General features: G+C 43.1%; 2 protein-coding genes across 7 annotated transcripts in view; both read left to right on the top strand.

Moving 5' to 3' along the window:
• The window catches only part of thsd7ab (thrombospondin, type I, domain containing 7Ab), a 43,892-nt gene extending 38,645 nt beyond the window's left edge, over positions 1-5,247 (top strand). For 3 of the 5 annotated variants that reach the window (XM_049729625.2, XM_068651770.1, XM_068651769.1), the window contains 7 exons: positions 524-704; positions 2,244-2,417; positions 2,955-3,053; positions 3,604-3,686; positions 3,756-3,969; positions 4,073-4,160; positions 4,977-5,247. In XM_049729625.2, the coding sequence (XP_049585582.1) occupies positions 524-704; positions 2,244-2,417; positions 2,955-3,053; positions 3,604-3,686; positions 3,756-3,969; positions 4,073-4,160; positions 4,977-5,070 (933 nt within the window). In that variant the 3' untranslated portion in view covers positions 5,071-5,247. Of the gene's footprint in view, positions 1-523; positions 705-2,243; positions 2,418-2,954; positions 3,054-3,603; positions 3,687-3,755; positions 3,970-4,072; positions 4,161-4,269; positions 4,418-4,976 lie in introns of those variants that run through there. The other 2 variants (XM_068651768.1, XM_068651767.1) reach the window with 1 other exon arrangement.
• Positions 5,248-8,162: 2,915 nt separating this feature from the next.
• Positions 8,163-16,791, top strand: LOC125974832 (neurexophilin 1). Of its 2 annotated transcripts, XR_007483737.1 has the most exons (4): positions 8,163-8,304; positions 15,313-15,691; positions 15,761-16,275; positions 16,358-16,791. XR_007483737.1 is itself a non-coding variant. In XM_049729695.1 (3 exons), exons 1-3 carry the CDS (start codon positions 8,254-8,256, stop codon positions 16,165-16,167), a joined length of 837 nt encoding a protein of 278 aa, XP_049585652.1. In that variant the 5' UTR covers positions 8,163-8,253; the 3' UTR covers positions 16,168-16,791. The 2 variants fall into 2 exon arrangements, 1 of the variants encoding a protein (XP_049585652.1); XM_049729695.1 differs by having other exon boundaries at positions 15,761-16,791.

The following is a 16,791-nucleotide window of genomic DNA, read 5'->3' as shown; positions in this document are numbered from 1 at the left end:
TGCAGGACTTCGTTAACACGAGAAAATGAAAGACAATGGGGATGAGTTAAATTCCTCGGCCTATTTTTCAGTTTCATAGTTTTGATCTTAGTAAAAAGACAACAAAATAATGAGTCACACTGTCAAGTTAAAATGGAATTAAAAATGATAGAGATTATCCAATCTCATCAAAAACAGACACTGGCTTTAAATCAATACAATGGTGTCATAAAGCAAAAAAATGATGAGTAGCGAGGAATGTGGACTCAATGGCCCATTTCGCTGAGTTGTTCCTCTAAATTAATTTTATGGCATGTCCAATTATCAAACTTATCCCTCAACCACACACCAGGGGGAGAAATTAACAGTTCATGTCCAGTATGGAATATAAAGTCAAATTGAATCATTGTTCATTTATAAAAAAAAATACTTTTTGTGGGTCTGCTCATGATGAACCTCCCCACCAAATTTCACATTGCTCAGTCAAATTGACGGTCCAAATGTTGTCCGCCGAATCAGCTTCTGGTTTTTGGTGATTTTTCAGAGCGTGGTATGCGGTCACGGCACGCGCTACCGGAACCTCACCTGCTTCGTATCAGATGGCAGCGGCGGCGAACGGGACAGTAGCGGCCAAGTGGATGAAGAGCTATGCAGCGGTCTGGAACTTTCCGTGGATGGAGACAAGCAAATCCGACTGAAGGAGGCCTGCATGCTTCCTTGCCCTGGTGAGGATTTCATAGCAAAATTAGCTTTTTTTTTTGGTGGTCTCTTAATTTCTTGCCGAGTTGTGGGGATTTGCTCGACTGGGTTTATTTTGTGGAGAGCTGCTGTCATCGTGATGACAGGCAGCAGTCATGTGTCAGCTTTTGAGGGATCTTTGCTCCCAAAAGCTTGACAGGACACAGCAGCTCTCTGGATATTTGTCAGCGTTTTCATTTTGAGCTCCACAATCAGACCAAAAAAGTAGACCCAATTTAGTAGCGTTGCTTGATAAGACAGGTGAGTGTGCGGCTTGCAGTTAAGTCAGTGTTGTTGTCCCTATTTTATTTTATTTTTGTCAGTGTCAGCACTCCCTAAAGGGAAATTAGTCCTCGCTCGCTCTGCCAAAAAAAAAAAGCAAACACAAAGCTCGTTTCCAAAGTGTCTAATTTAACTCGTCACAGATTGTTCAGCATTCTGGGGCGGAATAACACTATCGTTTTCTTTTAAGAGGGGCCACACAGATAGGGGGAAAAACTGCAACCACAAAATTAACTGCAAAAAAAGTCAATGCTATTTAAAAAAAAAAAAAAAAAAAAAACGGTCTGTCTTATAGAGTGAAACTAAAACCTAATTGTTTCTTTAGCATTTATTACAAAAAGTACCTTAAACTCTTTTATTCTTGGACTGTAATTCTAATTGGCATCCAAGGAGCATATAAAACTAGCCAAAGCATTTAAAAAAAAAAAAAAAAAAGTAGCTAGCACAAGAGAACCCCGTCCCCGTAATTCGAGTCGGCACTCGAGAGCAGCTGGACCTTGTCTTCCGGAACCTTTTAGTTTCCTTCAGTTTGAGAGGTGAGAAAAGTGTGTCGGCGAGACGCATCAGAACGGGCGGAGGTTCGCTAGTATGGGAATTGGGAAACTCTCACGCACGTTCATGCACTCTTGACCCGTGCTCCACTTCCCTCTTCGTTATTTGACGAGCTGCACTTGTCAGCTGTCGTCAAAGCCGACCCGCGCCGCATCCCGAGTCCTTTCTACCTCCTCCGCCTCCTCCCGCTCGAATGGAAAGTGAAACATTCCAGACACGTCTCACCTCATTCATCCATTTCCCACGCAGCTCACCTCTGATGATCCCTGCTGTTAGCGCGGCGACAGGAAAGAGGAAACGAATAGAAGCGCCGGGACGTGGCCGGGAGGCCGCGTAGACATTGCGACGGTCATCGGCAATTATCCGCCAAAGATTGAAGCTAATTGATTCTGTCCGCCTTTTTTTTTTTCAGGCCGTGAGTTGAAGCCGCCGAGAATTGAAACGCATAATTAACCTTTGAAGCAGTAAAAAGGCTGTGAAGAAAATAAATAAAAAAAAGTCAGCAGCCGTAATCACGCGGCTGTGATATTTGCTTTGCGGTCGGAGGAGAATCCTTTTTTTTTTTTTTTAACTGCCGCAAAATCGAAACTTATCAGCTTTTAATAGTCGTCGTCGTGTTCACTGTTTATCTGTATCAACAATACAGAAACTTGCCAAAAAAAAAAAGGTTTAAAGAAATTGTGTTTTGTCAGGTGAGTGCTACCTGATGGAGTGGTCCGACTGGAGCTCCTGCGTCAGCATCTGCGTCAAAGACGCCGGCGTGGACTTCGGTTCCGTCCGGGTGCGTTCGCGAGCTGTTTTGGCTCAGGAGCCCGAGAACCTGCAGCTGTGTCCTGACCAGGTCTGGGAGTCGCAACCCTGCACAGGTATGGAAAATATACAAACTTGGATCATTCAACTTTTGCTGGATTTGGTCCAGCTTTGAAGGACCCTCGGACATGGCTTTCGGCCACGGGTTTTAATCTCGCTATTTGGTGCCTACCTGAATTTCGCAAGTCAATCTGGCTTTGCGACACTTCCCACAAATTACAGGTTTGTTATCAAGAGTCAATTTCCACCAGGATGCTCGTGACGCGGAGTAGAAGCTCAAGCGTCGTGGCGTGAGCTCCTTCAGATGAACGAGAGTCTCGAGATGACGAGCAGAGATAGCGGAGCATGTCTCTTCTTTGTCCAAGGTTAAATTGTTCATTTCCTCCAGCTGAGTCTGCAGAGACGCTGATACTGATTTCATCTCTCAGGCTCGCTGATAGACGCTCATTAAGCCGAGACTCTCGGTGAACATTAAAACACTCCGTTGCACGCCTGTGACGTTTAAGACCATGACACGTCCACAACTTCAGAACTTCTTTGCGATCAGTCGTCTTCACGTGATTATTATTTTTTTTTTGGTGTTGTTATTTTAGAAGGGGAATGTTTTGAGTACAAGTGGCAGAGCAGCTTTTGGCCCAACTCCTCGCGACCGTTCATCTGGTGTCAGCGTTCTGACGGACTCAACGTCACTGGTAAGAACATTACAGTCACTCTCCAGTAAATACAAAAGTATTAAGCCACTCAAATTTTAAAGTCAAGGTTTGCATTATGGCTGCACTTTTCAACTTAAGAAGGAAGCGTCACAACGTTGGGAAGCCATTTTATGGTGCTGCTGCCAAGACACACTCATGTAGAGCTTTGTCAAACTGCAACCAAATTGGAACCATGTTTTTTTTTTTTTTTTTTGGAGGCAGATGGACAACACTAAATTGCAAAACACTTTAGTTTATCATCACATGTGGCCGAAGCTTGGCAGCCAAGTTTGATGACTTGCCAGAAAAACACCAACAACTCCAATCAAATCAAAACCCCCCATCGTCAGAGCCAGACTAACATTTTGAAAAATCAGGCCTTGGAGTCAGTTTAATTTAGTAACATGAAATTTGCAACACTGTCATGCGTAGACCCACAAAATTTCTCGCAAAAACTCAAACTCCCCAAAATCAAAGGCCATTTGACTAAATTTGGTATACTATTATGTTGTTGATGTGCTTCATTGATGCTATTTTTTTCCCCGCTTAGGAGGCTGCCTTCCCGCAACCCCCGTGATGGACGACAGCACGTGCAACCCGCCATGCTTCCCTCCAACATCTTACTGCAGCGAGGTCAGTCACCAGGAAGTAAAGAGTACCAACTTGCAGCAAAATCCATCGGTCTTGTGCTGCCCCCCGCAGGCGGGTATGTGCATGTGCGAGGAAGGCTACACAGAGGTGCTGTCGACCGGCGGGTTCCTGGACCAGTGCGCTCCCATCCCCGTCCTGGAGATCCCCACGGCGGGAGACAAGAAGGGGGACGTCAAGACCAGCCGCGCCATCAACCCCACTCTGACTACCACCACACAGCCGGGACGCTCGGGGCGCACCTGGTACCTGCAACCCTACGGACCAGGTCACAAATATTTTTAATTATACTGCGAATCTAACGTGAGGACTTAATCAACAAGGCAACAACTTCATGAAAGTGTCCCTAATCCCTCCCCGTCCCTCAGCAGATGGTAAGTTGAAGATTTGGGTGTACGGCGTGGCTGCGGGAGCTTTCGTGCTGCTTATCTTCATCGTGTCTATGATCTACCTGGCTTGGTGAGTAAGACTTCTTCTGCTTCCTCATCTTCATCAATTCATCATCATCACCACCACGGTCACCTTCTCCCCTCACTCGTCACCCCCCCCCCAACTTTGGCGAGGGCAGCAGTTATTGTGCAAGGGTGCATCGTTCTCTGGCCTCCCAGGAGGTCCACGCCAACGGGGCGGCGGTGTGGACGGGGCAGCAGAATGCCCGCGGGACGGTCTACACGTGTCCCGACTGCCAGGAGCTGGCTCAGAGCAGCGGCAGCTAATGAAAAGAGCCACCCCCTCATCCCCCGCCCAACAAAGCCCCTCCTCCCAGCATGCTTTGCTCAAGTGCCTGCAGCCCCTCCCCTCACGCAGTCCGCCCGATAGCCGAGTCAGCTCGTTGGAGCAGGTGAGCACCAGTCTCTTGTAGATTAGTATGGAAAAGTGAGGAAATCAATTAGGATGGATAGATGGATAGCTGTTGCTCTGCTGCCCTCGTGTGGCCAAGTCATGCCATTTCCACTCATCTCCTTCCCCTTCATTGTCTGTGCTGATTCCATCTTCCAGTAGGGGGTAGCATTGTCCCATTTGTGGATTCAGTGAACTACCAAAAGTAACTTCATTGTCGACTTCATTAGCTAGACCTGTACGTGTACTTGTAACCATGTTGGATTGAAATGTCTGGAGAGCACCACTAGAGCATTTGGATTTAATGGAAAAGCTTAAAGGACGGTTACTAGTGTGCAGGTGTACCTAATGTTGTGTCCGGTGATGACAGCGCTTATTTAGGCTCCTCCCCAAATAGTAACCATAACGTGTGTTTCCGTGTTTTGCGACCGGCAGCAAGAAGCCAAAGCGACCGGAGCGAGCGAGGCAGCAGCAAAACAACCGCCTCAAACCTCTGACGCTGGCCTACGACGGCGACACGGACATGTAGTCACAACTGCGCGCCGGACGCTTTTCCTTTCTTTTTCTTTTTTTTTTCAAACAGCATGAAGGCGAGACAGAAAATCCTCTTAGAGCACGTCTCTGTTTCAAAAAGTGCTCTCCCCGCTCACACTTTTTTTTTCCGCCTTCATGACCTCTGCAAGTGTTGAGTCAAATGCCTTTTTTTTTTTTTGTCATCCCGCCCAACCGAGACATTTTTTTTTCCCCCCACACACTTTCTTCCCGCTGAGCCGCCGCCTGAGGCTTTACGGGATACGTCGCATCCTCCGTTGCCAAAAAAAAAAAGATGAAGGATGAAGGAAAGGCAAATCTCCATAAAGGGGTTTAGAATCCCTTCCTCTGCCGAATCCTCTTGCTCTGGACAAAAGAGGGACGCCACTCTCTCTCTTGCGCTTTTGTGATTGTTGTTGGATTGGGGCGGCCGTTGCCATGGAAACTGCGCCCTTCTTTGTCTCTCTCTCTCTCTCTTGCTCTCTCGTTTTCGGCGCTAATGTGCACTATATTAGTGCAGCACATGACTGATGATGCCATAAAAGAGGAATATTTCGGCAAAAATAATGGTCAACACAAACACGCGGGGGTCACTTACAAAGGAGCCTCATGGCCACACTGGGAATTTAAAAAAAAAAAAAAAATCCCAATCTGGTCCTGACACTCCTTTATAAATAATGATAAATATGTATAGATTTCTTTTTCAAGAGTAAAAAGGAAAAAAAAAAAGTACCTTTTGTGGTTTATTGAGGTCGTCTAATGTAATTACGTTTCTTTCCACTTCCCACATATATTTCTCCCTCTTTCAGAAGACAAGATGTAAGACACTTTTGCGTTGAAGCAGCCATTTTGAAGGTCATCATGGCTATTTCCCACGGATGTTTATTCAAAAGACAAACTTGACAATCTTGAAAAATTCAGCCCCCGAAACTTAGAAGGGTGAAATATGTCGATATATCAAGAGTCAACCCAGAAACCCCGTTCCAGAAATTCTGCCATATCGAAGTAGCCGTTGTAGGAGCATTTCGGAAATTTCCACAAGTCCTTTAAACGCAAACTCCTCACATCGATTGTGTCAGCTTATTTGTAGCATGTATGGAGGATGCAAAATTTGTTTTTGTTCTTGGGCTTGTGGAGCTTGGTGGCAAAGTTTGGTGACTCGCCAAAAAAACGCCCTGTCTATTCATCAGTGCCCCCGAAGGCATCAAATGCAATAACTCCTCGCTCCTAAATCTCTTTTCCAACTTTTCTTTTATCTGCCTTACTGACGATCACTTGCAGTTTTTCTACTTGAAAAGGGTCCAACTAACATGCGGTCGCTTACAAAATGATCACTAATGAACACTCGTGTGTTTTTTCATATAAGCTTTATTATTTATGAGGTGGAAAATAACAAAACATGTTTACGCTGGTGGATTTGTAAAAAAAAGAAACAAAAAAAGAAACTTTTTTTATTTTCTTGTTTGTCGTGGAGAGAAAAAAAATGTTGAAAGGTTCATGTAAATTTATTTTGTATTACACAAAAAATGTTTAGTTTGAATATTGCAAAAGTGGCTGTATAATATTTTTTGCTGTCCTGATGCAAATTCTGTGATGGGGAAAGGGGGTTAAAAAAAAAAAAAAAAAAGCAAGAAGACGACAAAAAAAAAGAGTAAAGCTCGTCCGTTTTTGTACAGGTTGTTTGTGCGTGGGGAAAGAAAAGGCGATAATAAACAAGGACACGGTGATAATGCAAAAATATTTGTCCTTTCTGTCTTTTATGCATGCTGGAAAAAGCTAAAATACAAAACTCGCGATTCACTTTAGTTAGCTTGCGGGTTTTGCCCAAAGGTTTTTTTTTTTTACCTTTAAAATTGCAAACATAATTAGCATTTATGAATATTTTTTCAGCCACAACATTTGGGTTTGCTATTGAAAAAAGGCAGCGCCCCCTCTGGTGCTTAAGTGACGCTAATTGAGTTGCAACATGATGGTTGGTGCAGCCGAGAGCTCCCCTTTTTACTTTAGCAGCGATGCTAATCGCGCCGCATTAGAGTGCAACGTGCTGCCATTTATGAGATTGATTTTGACCTTTCCTCTTATCTTTGCTCTCACTGCACTTTTTTTTGTGTGTGTGTGGGGGTTTGTTTATCTAACAGCTGTTGTCTGGCAACCTGAATGACAAATTGAATATTTGACATCATGACTTTCAAATGTCAGTTGAAAATTACTACCTGTACGATTTTATTAGTAGTACTAACAAAGCTTGTGTTTGTGTTGTGACATTTTAATTTGGCTTTTTCATGATGGGTGGTTATTTTTTTTTTTCAGACAAGATCGAAGACAAGATAAGACTATTGATTTGCTTGTAGGAGAAGCATCACAGAAGGACAAAAAAAGGTCGTGACAGTGAACCATTTCCGGTAAAAAAAAAAAAAAAAAGTACAGTAAAACTATATAAAGTGGTGTATTGAAAACAAAATATACAGGATGGATAAAAATATGAATTGTATAAGAAAAGATGCAAAAAAAATAATGTACAATTTTGTCAGTTCATTTTATTTATTTTCTCTTTTCATCACGTTTTTATTCACAATTATTTCTTTTTTTATTGTTAATTATCGTATAGTTATTTTTTTACATTATCATATTTTATATGTATATTTTTCTTAGTAGTTTATTCCTCTTATAGTTTTGCATTTTATATTCATCCTCTCTATGTATATTTTTTTAAAACATACTTTTAACATTTTAGAAATTTGCATATTCTTTTATCTTTTTACATAACATCAGCAGACTTTTTTTTTTATGTTGTCCAAAAAAATATCATTTGCAGTACGGCCGAGCACCACTTGAGGGCAGCCTGACGACACCCCAAGTTCTCCGAAGTCCCTCAATACCCCCTCCACCATCCCACAAGCCCCCCAACTCCCATCCTGCATCCCTGCGTGTGGGTATAAAGCATCCCTTCCACACTCACTCTCTCATGTGCAAATAGCGCAGCGTCTCCCCTTGCTCTGCTCTCCCCCCAACCCAGAAGACCCTCACCGTCGTCATTCTACCTTCGGACCCCCCACCCGACTCCGTCCTTGCACTTTATTTCAAGTTGGGTCAGCAGGAGATTTTTTGGGGGGCTTTTTTCCCCACATCAGAGAGGACGACGGCTGGACTGAAGCCAGGCGAGAAGCTTTGTGGTCCGAACATGCCGACCACATGGTGCTGCTGGGCTCTGCTGCTGTCAGTCATCTCTCTGGTGAGTAAATCCCGTTTATTAACTCAGATTTACTCACGTGTGTAGTCATCTATTTGCAATATTTGCATTCAAATGGAATCCTGCTGAGGTCCTTTTGGTGAAGAAAGCCAGGGTAGGCTTGGGGGGAAAAAAATCAATGTGTTCCGCTCCAATGTGTAGTTTTTGCGAAGCTCGGCGTAATAGTTTTGATTTAAATTGAACAAAAATGTATCAAAATTTAAAAAAAAAAAAATCATGACTCCAAAATTGAGATGTGAATTTTTCCTACAACTAACGCTATCAATTTTAAATGAACAAAAATAAATTATAAGGACCAATTTTATTTTATTTTTAGATAATGCTACATTATCTCTGATTATGTGAATTGAAAAAAAATAATAATATAAATTTTTAACATGTTTCTGGCAGTATTTAACGGCCAATGTGTAGTTTTTGGAAACCAATGCTAAGCTGTCAATTATAATAAAAATAAAATAACTAATCGGACTTAAAATAAACATGTTTTAGTCGTCATTTAAAGTCTAATGTGTCTTTTTTTCTGAGACTAAGATGTGATAACATTGATTATAACTTAGAACATTCATTAGTGTACATCATTAAAGGACAAATGTGATGTGTATTTTAATTGAGAAAAACTCAATTCAACTTGAATTACTCAAGTTTGACATCATTAAGACATTTCTTCCAAAGCTAACACTGTAACCGTTTTGCTGACTTTGATTTTAATTAACAATTAGCAAATGAAGCTTCACCTAATCATCTTTTCGACACTGCCCCCCCATAGCTAATGCTAAGCTAATTTAGCTTCTAAGTGCCTCGGTAAAGTGATGCTAACAGCGTCAAATTACTTCTTCAATGCCTTCTCTTTTTTTTCCCCGTAAACCTAATTCTAAACGTAATTGAAAATGGGCCCACAAAAACTTCCCGTATACTTAAATCCTAAGGGACAATGGTATACCTTTAGTGGTAAACATAAACCTCAAATTGAAGTACTACAATCGTAACAGGGTAACTCAAAATCCTTAAGAAACCGAATCCCTCACTTGCCAACCACAAAATGTGAACCCCTAAAACCTGAAACTCAAACTGGTAATGTCCCAAACCAATAAAGGAAGTCTTTAAACTTTAGCGGGTGGCTGAAAGTTGACCTAAATTGAAACATAAACCTTGAGAGCATGTCAGTAACCTTTAAAGGAAGTAGTAAAACCTCACGAGAGACCTTTTGTGCAAGACTTGTGCCCTTAACCCCCTTAACCTTCAGCCCCATCGATATTTTTCGGATAAGCAAAAACCCTCAATGGAGTCATAAACCTTTCAGACACAGCAAGATTGACATAAATCGATTTTCCGTACTGTTACACTCGAATACTTAATGGAAGACTAATAACTGTAATGGAAGCTCCAAGAATTTTTCATAAAAGTCTTTGTAACCTCATTAGAAGTACCAAAGTAGACGAGAGTGGAATTATAAAATCTTATCTCAAAGGATTTTTAGTTTTGTTGAAAGAAAAAAAGAAAACAGCTTCAGCAAGGAAAGAAAAGAAAGTTTTGGAAAAAAAAAAAAATGTCCGACTTGACGGTTTGTGACAAGCCAATTGCTTTAATCCCGCGTGAGCCGGTAACCCCGCCATCCTGCCGTCCCGCCTGCTCTGATGAACGCGCCAACAAAGCAATCGATGGAGAACAGCGGCCGTAATCCGCGTAAAAACTTCACTTAAAAAGCTCCCGCGGCGTTATCAGTGTTTAATTTGCATAGTGATGGAAAGAAGTCAATTACTATTAATTATTCTCTACAACTTCATTCCCATTATCCAATTGAATTTGCCGTCTTGAAAAGCATAAACTCAATTTCACAGCTGGCTAAACTTGCTAATCATTTACACCCCCCCCCCCCCCCCCCCCCAAACACGTCCCCCCCCCTTAATGCCAAACACTACCGCTAAAAACTCACTGATTGCCGCATCCTAAACTCCTGAAGAACAAGTGGTAGAAGGTCAGGGCCTAAAAGCATCAATCTATTTTAAATTCTAAAGTGTTTCATGAAATTTATAAATCACAAAAAAATTCTGAATTACATTTTTCAGATGGGATAGGTGCCCATAAAAAAAATAATCTCTATGTAGGCAAATTTATAAATCCCCAACGTGCAGGGTTCCAACCAACTAATCCTCGATGATGTCAGCATTTTTTCCACCTTCTGATTGGTTGGTCGGAGCAAAGCTTGTCGACTAGCAAAACACACCAATATGTACCAATTAATATAAATTTAATAATCATTATTTTATTTTTCAAGGTTTGGACATATTATTCCATAAATATTAATTAACCGCTCGTTTTGGATAGAATTGATGTTTTGATTGCAACGAGGTGTACGAGGTAGCAATCCACAGATCTCAACACGTGGACATCCCATGTTCTCGTGATCATGTTTCCCCCCCACGGGAATCTCCCAAACCTCTTTGAAGCTAGTGCGGAAAAAGTCTGATTATGCGTTTTCTCCTGTGGCTACCTTAAAAAGTGCACACTAGTTTCTTGGTCCTCGTCTTCAAACCGGTTCCTCTCACATATCACGAGTGTGAGGTCACGCTTGTAATTGTGCCCCCGAATCCTCTGGAGATAAGGCACGTCCACCTGTGATTTCCTGACACTCTGATTTGTCATCATCTCTAACGCCCTCAGGTAGCACTTTGATACAACAGCTACACCCAAACACTCCAAACTGAGTGGAACTCTCTCAATATTTCAGAGAAGTACTTAAATCTCAGTGGGAGGACTGAAATCCTTAATCGAAGCTTCTAAAACCGAAGCGGTTTTGGGGTACCAAAGCCTGAATTTGCCTTTTTCTTTGACGTCAAAACTGTTTGGAATTCTCCAAAGTTGGAGTTTCGAAACATTGTAAGAGGTTCTAGAACCTAAAATCTTTTTGGAAAGCCACATTTTTTGTGACCTCCCCTAAAACCTTAGTCTTAATCCTAAAACCTTAAAGGGGACCAAAACCCTGAATAAAAATCCTTCAAACCTTAGCGAGGAGATCCAAGCACTTAATGGAAGTCTCCAAAACCTTACAAAAAAAATTTGTATAACTTAAAACCTTAGTTGGAAATCAAAACGTTAAATGGAACCCCGTAAAAAAATTTTTTTGTGGTACTCAAAAGAGAGAAAACTAAAACGTTCAACCATTTTATGTCATGAAAGTCTGCTAGCTTAATGCTAACACACAATGCTAACACACAATAGAGGCATTTATAGGGGGACCTTCTCGACCTCTTCTACTCCCCAAAAAACGTCTCCTCCCATATCTGCCATTTTGCAAAGGTTCACCGTCTGTCATTTAAATTCCCATATGTAAATCAACTCCAGAAATAACCTCATGACGCCTCGCCCGCATTGAGCATCCAATCTTAAATCCAATCAAACATTTGCCACATGTGATGTAAACACACTATTTACGCCGAGTCGTATTGTGTATGATACATGGTCGTAAATATCGCGGCAAGCAGCTGACTTTGCCCGCTATCTCCGCAAATTGCACACACTTGCACCGCTGCATCCAGCCCAATGAAAAGTGACACACGCACTCCATCTTGCGCCTTCCATTCAAGACGCCGCGGCGGGTGTGTGCGTGGAGGAGCTTGGTGGCGTCACTTGTTTATCTTGAAAGCGCGGCGGCGGGCGCCGTACGTGTGTTATCTCCCGGCTCGGCGGCGTGGAGATAGCGTTGAGTTTGTCCAACAAGCTACGAGGACTTGAGTGCGTGTTGTGCGTACATGTGTGTGTTATCTCCTCTTGTCGTAGCCGCCCGGGATGCCGCCGCACTTCTGGAAAAACCTGGAATATTATTAAAGTCCCGTAAATGGTGCCGGCGTTAAATGTAAATGCAAATGAAGTGTCCAAGCCTTGAGCAATAAAATGTTCCATCGCAGCGATAACGACACTTTTTATTGGAAGGGACATTGACTTTTTTTTTTTTTTTTATTCTAACAGCGGGTGAGAAATGCAATTAAAAAAAGAGACACAGAGGACTCAAAAGCAAAGCTAAACACAGAATGGTTTACGATAAAACTAATGAACATCGTTGGTGGACTCGTTCGTTTTTAAAGTAATGTTCAATCTGACGCGCTTTTTGTTTAATCGGCGAAAATTTGAAAAAATCATACAAAAAAATAAGGTCGGCGTGATGAATAAAGTCTGTAAAATGTCTAAAATCTAAAAAAAAAAAAAACTACAGTACAAGATTGAGTTGGTTGACAGGTAAAATAATTTTCTAAAATATTTAAATGCTAAATCGGAAATTCCTTCATTAAATTCCTTCACTCCGCTCGATTGACATTTCCGAAGCGGTTCAATGGAGCACTTTGAATCCCGTAAATTTGTGTTTTGATATCACATGCTCCTTTTTTTTGTCGCGTGCGCATCAGCATCAAGAATGCTCGCCACGCGGTGTTTTCCTTTGAGGTCGTTTGCGTGACAGATGATCGTTTGCGAGTCTCCTGGCGGATAACTGATGATGTTTCCCGCTGTCACCATCAATATTATTTCTGCCACTCGTCTTTGTCGCTTTTGCCCGATAAAACAACTTTTTCTCGCCTTCACGTATACCCCCTCGTGACTTACAAGGGCTAACAAGAAGCTTCGGGACTTTTGGCATGAAATCTTGCTTTATTTTTTAATATTTGCTTGAATCTATTGATTGTAAAAAAGTGCTGTGATGTTTTCTTTGAAAATTATCACCACTTTAGAAAACTAAAATCCGGATACAGTGAACCAGCATTTTTCACGGAGGTTATGTGAATATAAAAAAAATCTTTTCCTTTCGGAAGATTATAATTCGCTAAAAGTTTGCTCAGTGCTGCCTGACATGTTGTGGCAAAACATGGTACTACATGCAACGCACTCAACTAAATTTGACTTGCCAGAATATCGTAAAAACATTTATTTTAAATTAACCCAATCTCTTGAAAGTCTACAATATATCAACTACTGTGTACACTTTTGTTTACTGCCCCCGCTGGCCAGGAGGAACCACTGCGGCGTCATTAAAGCAAAGCAATCAATACCTCCCCAGGCCTGGCAAAGTCATCTCGGTGTGACTGCTGACCTTTAAACAGCACCACACATCACCTTGAGGCACACACACACACACAAAAACACACAAACACACACACACACACACAGGTTTGAATCTCCCAGTTGAGATTACAAGTTGGTTCTCTAATCCACCGTGCAATTGTACGGCTAATCCTGTCAGGTGTGCTTCTACACGCCAGCTAATTACGTGTCGCCCAGTCACACAAGAAGAAGAACTCGCAGGTGTGACAGCCTATCGTGAGAAATCCCATCCCTATTTTTTCCGGCACATTCTTGCGCCCAACTTCTGAGTCCTTTTGGCAGCCATCTTGCTTATGTGTGTGTGTCAGTGTGCGTTTGTGTGCGTGTTCATGTGTAAAGCAGCTTCCTGACATCCCTTCATGTGACGACGGCGCCTCTGTTGAGACTTAACCCACTTAGCTGAGAAGCTTCCGGAATCACTTTTATGAGTCGGAATAGCAAGTAAGACCGAACTCTTTTTGAAGTGCAACTTTTTAGCAGTGGTCAAAGGTCATGGGCAGCAGACGTCATCGGTATGCAAAGAGTTGAAGACCTTAAAAAAAAAAAATTTATGAATGTTATAAAAACATTCGTGCTTTAAATTAAGCACAATGGAATGGACATTACTGTAAATTAATGGAACTACTACATTATTAAAATATTGCAAAAAACTTAAATATTGTTTAAAATATTAAAATATAGCGACAGATTGCCACTATACATTTAAAAAATTTAATCTGCCATGCCTTGAAGGTTACACCTTTTTGTTTTTTTTGCACAAATGAACATATTTACTTAGTAAGGCGGCACATAGAGTGTATTAAAAAAAAAAAAAAAAAACACGAGTCGTCACTTTAATATAAAAATGAAGGAGAGTCCACTTTCCAGCTGCTTGCTCGGCACTTTGCGAGACGCCACTTCGTTGAACTTGTCCATCCTTAAGGAGCTTTACGTCAACGCGAAATGGCGACCATAAATCCCGAGCGGGAAGCCGCGACCGACGCCCGCCGCCGAATTTGTCTTCTGATAATACATCACGGCGGCCGGCGCGTGTTAGACAAAAGCCGCGCTTCATTAACGCCGTTTAACTGCGCCGCTGAGCCACAAAACATTCCAATCCATTCCTCATCTCACCTTGTCACTTCAAATATTTTACTCTTAAAAAGTCCTGCGGCGACTTTCTTTATATATATCTAAAAAAAAAAAAGATCTATGCACGTTTTTACCACGGCAATCGGCTCGTCCATCACGGTGTTCTCTTCAAAAACAACCGGAGGCCATCTTTCTCCAAAAGTCCGAGTGCACAAAGCCGCCGCGTCCTTCACTGGGAAGATCATTCACGGCCTCACACAATGCACCTCAACCGTGTAAAAGAAGACCTTATTTTCATTCTATTGATCGGCCCGGAGAATATACGGAAAAAAACGACGAAGGCTATGCTCAGATGGATCTGCTGTCACGGAACGGCGAGGGTCTCGTCGCGCAGTTGGCGCTGTCATCTGCGGGATTGTTGGAGATGACTCATCCATCATCGGAAAGCACGTTGGACGGGGCAAGAGAGGAGGAGGGGGAGGCGGGATGGCTCTCCGTCTTGATTTAGACGACACGCCAAAGACGTTTGGCGCTCCGTAAGCGTCTGTGGCGAACATCAGCGCTTTCTGGAACGGGTGATGATGGACGGCGCCAACACGCGCTGACGGAGGAAGCTCCAAAGTCAAACTGCTGTCACACTTGCCGCCCAACACGGAACTGCGGCGTGATCGCAAACATACAACTGCCATGTTTTTTTCTTCTCGATTTTAGCACCGCTAGCCATGTTGCATTCATGGTATCAAATACTGTGGGAATTTTTTTACTTCATTCCAATGTTGGATACTTGGATGACTAACTTGAAAAGTGACATCCATCTTTGTCCTCCAGGTGCTCGGAGCGGACTCGAGATCAGCAAACGGTCAAAAGTCCAAAATGAAGTCCTACTGGTCCTCTAGTAGCAAAGCAGCTCAGACTCTGTCAGTCAGCCGCTTCATGGCCCGCACGTTGGACGGCAAGGACAACTTTACCCCGGTAGACCTGGACTTCCACATGGAGGAGGATTTGGATTCAGATTCCAAGCAGTGGACCTGGCTCTCCAACTACTCGGCTTCTTCAGCCTCGGGAGGACGCTCCCGGGCCAAGAGGAGGCCCATCGTGAAGACAGGCAAGTTCAAGAAGATGTTCGGCTGGGGCGACTTCCACTCCAACATCAAGACGGTCAAGCTCAACCTGCTCATCACCGGCAAGATCGTGGACCACGGCAACGGTACTGTAGCTCGGTAAACCGGCCGCGGGTTCTCACGTTTTATCTTCTGAGAGTGCATATCCTGTCCAGGAACCTTCAGCGTCTACTTCCGACACAACTCCACCGGGCAGGGCAACGTGTCGGTAGGGCTGGTCCCACCCAGCAAGGCGGTGGAGTTCCACGTCCAGCACCACCAGCAGCAGGAGCTGCGCGTCCAGCAACAGACGGCGGTGGAGAGCAAGGAGAACAAGCTGTTCAACTGCCGCGTGGAATACGAGAAGGTGGAACGCGGCACCCGAAACTCGCTGTGCGCCCACGACCCGTCGCAGAGTTGCCCTCAGGACCAGACCCAGAGTCACGTCTCCTGGCTGTGCTCCAAACCTTTCAAAGTCATCTGTATCTTCATCACCTTTCACAGCACCGACTACAAGCTGGTGCAGAAGGTGTGTCCCGACTACAACTACCACAGCGACACGCCCTACACGCCCACCGGTTGACTGCCATCAAGGAGGAGGTAAGCGGACTCATCCTGGACCCCCCCCTAGCCTGGAGGCCGGCGACGGGGCGTTCAGGGACGCTTGGACATCTCCCTCAAAGTGAATCATGTAAATACACAGACGCCACTCAGCCAGCGTTTTATCTTTTGTTTTTATTTCTCATCTGTGGCTTTTTCCACCTCAATCACAGACGCCAATCAGACTCCAACAATCAGTCGGCGGGGCCTGAGTTTGATTTCTACTGTTCATCATGGGAATTACGCTCATGGTGATTGAGAGTCTGCGCTATAAGGAGACCGTTAAAAAAAAAAAAAAAAACGTCAAGTATTCTTTCACACTGCTGTAAAAAAAACGGGAGATTATTGTATACTACTACATTGATCACAACACAAATAAGAGGTCAAGCGTGCTTGCTTCAAGCTATTATTATTCTCAATATTGCCATTTGGGGGGAGCACATCAATGTTTTTCACAGATTTTCAGGGCTTTACTGTAATTACTCTATGTTGCAAGGTGTCACATATAAAAGTGTGTTTATTGTGCGTCATGTGTTTAAAAGAGCCCCTAACCTGTGACGCTGTGACCAATCACATCCAGTGAATGAATAAAATATACAGAAACATT

Source organism: Syngnathus scovelli, chromosome 9 (genome assembly GCF_024217435.2).
Source record: "Syngnathus scovelli strain Florida chromosome 9, RoL_Ssco_1.2, whole genome shotgun sequence".
Lineage (NCBI taxonomy): Eukaryota > Metazoa > Chordata > Actinopteri > Syngnathiformes > Syngnathidae > Syngnathus > Syngnathus scovelli.
Note: the sequence above shows the minus strand (reverse complement) of the source record. Positions and strands in the feature narration are given on the sequence as shown.

Excerpts from the sequence above, each read along its gene's own strand:
- LOC125974832 (XM_049729695.1), top strand. The coding sequence starts at position 8,254 with ATGCCGACCACATGGTGCTGCTGGGCTCTGCTGCTGTCAGTCATCTCT. Across the intron at positions 8,305-15,312 it reads TGCTGTCAGTCATCTCTCTG|GTGCTCGGAGCGGACTCGAG; the intron begins GTGAGTAAATCC and ends TTTGTCCTCCAG. Across the intron at positions 15,692-15,760 it reads GATCGTGGACCACGGCAACG|GAACCTTCAGCGTCTACTTC; the intron begins GTACTGTAGCTC and ends TATCCTGTCCAG.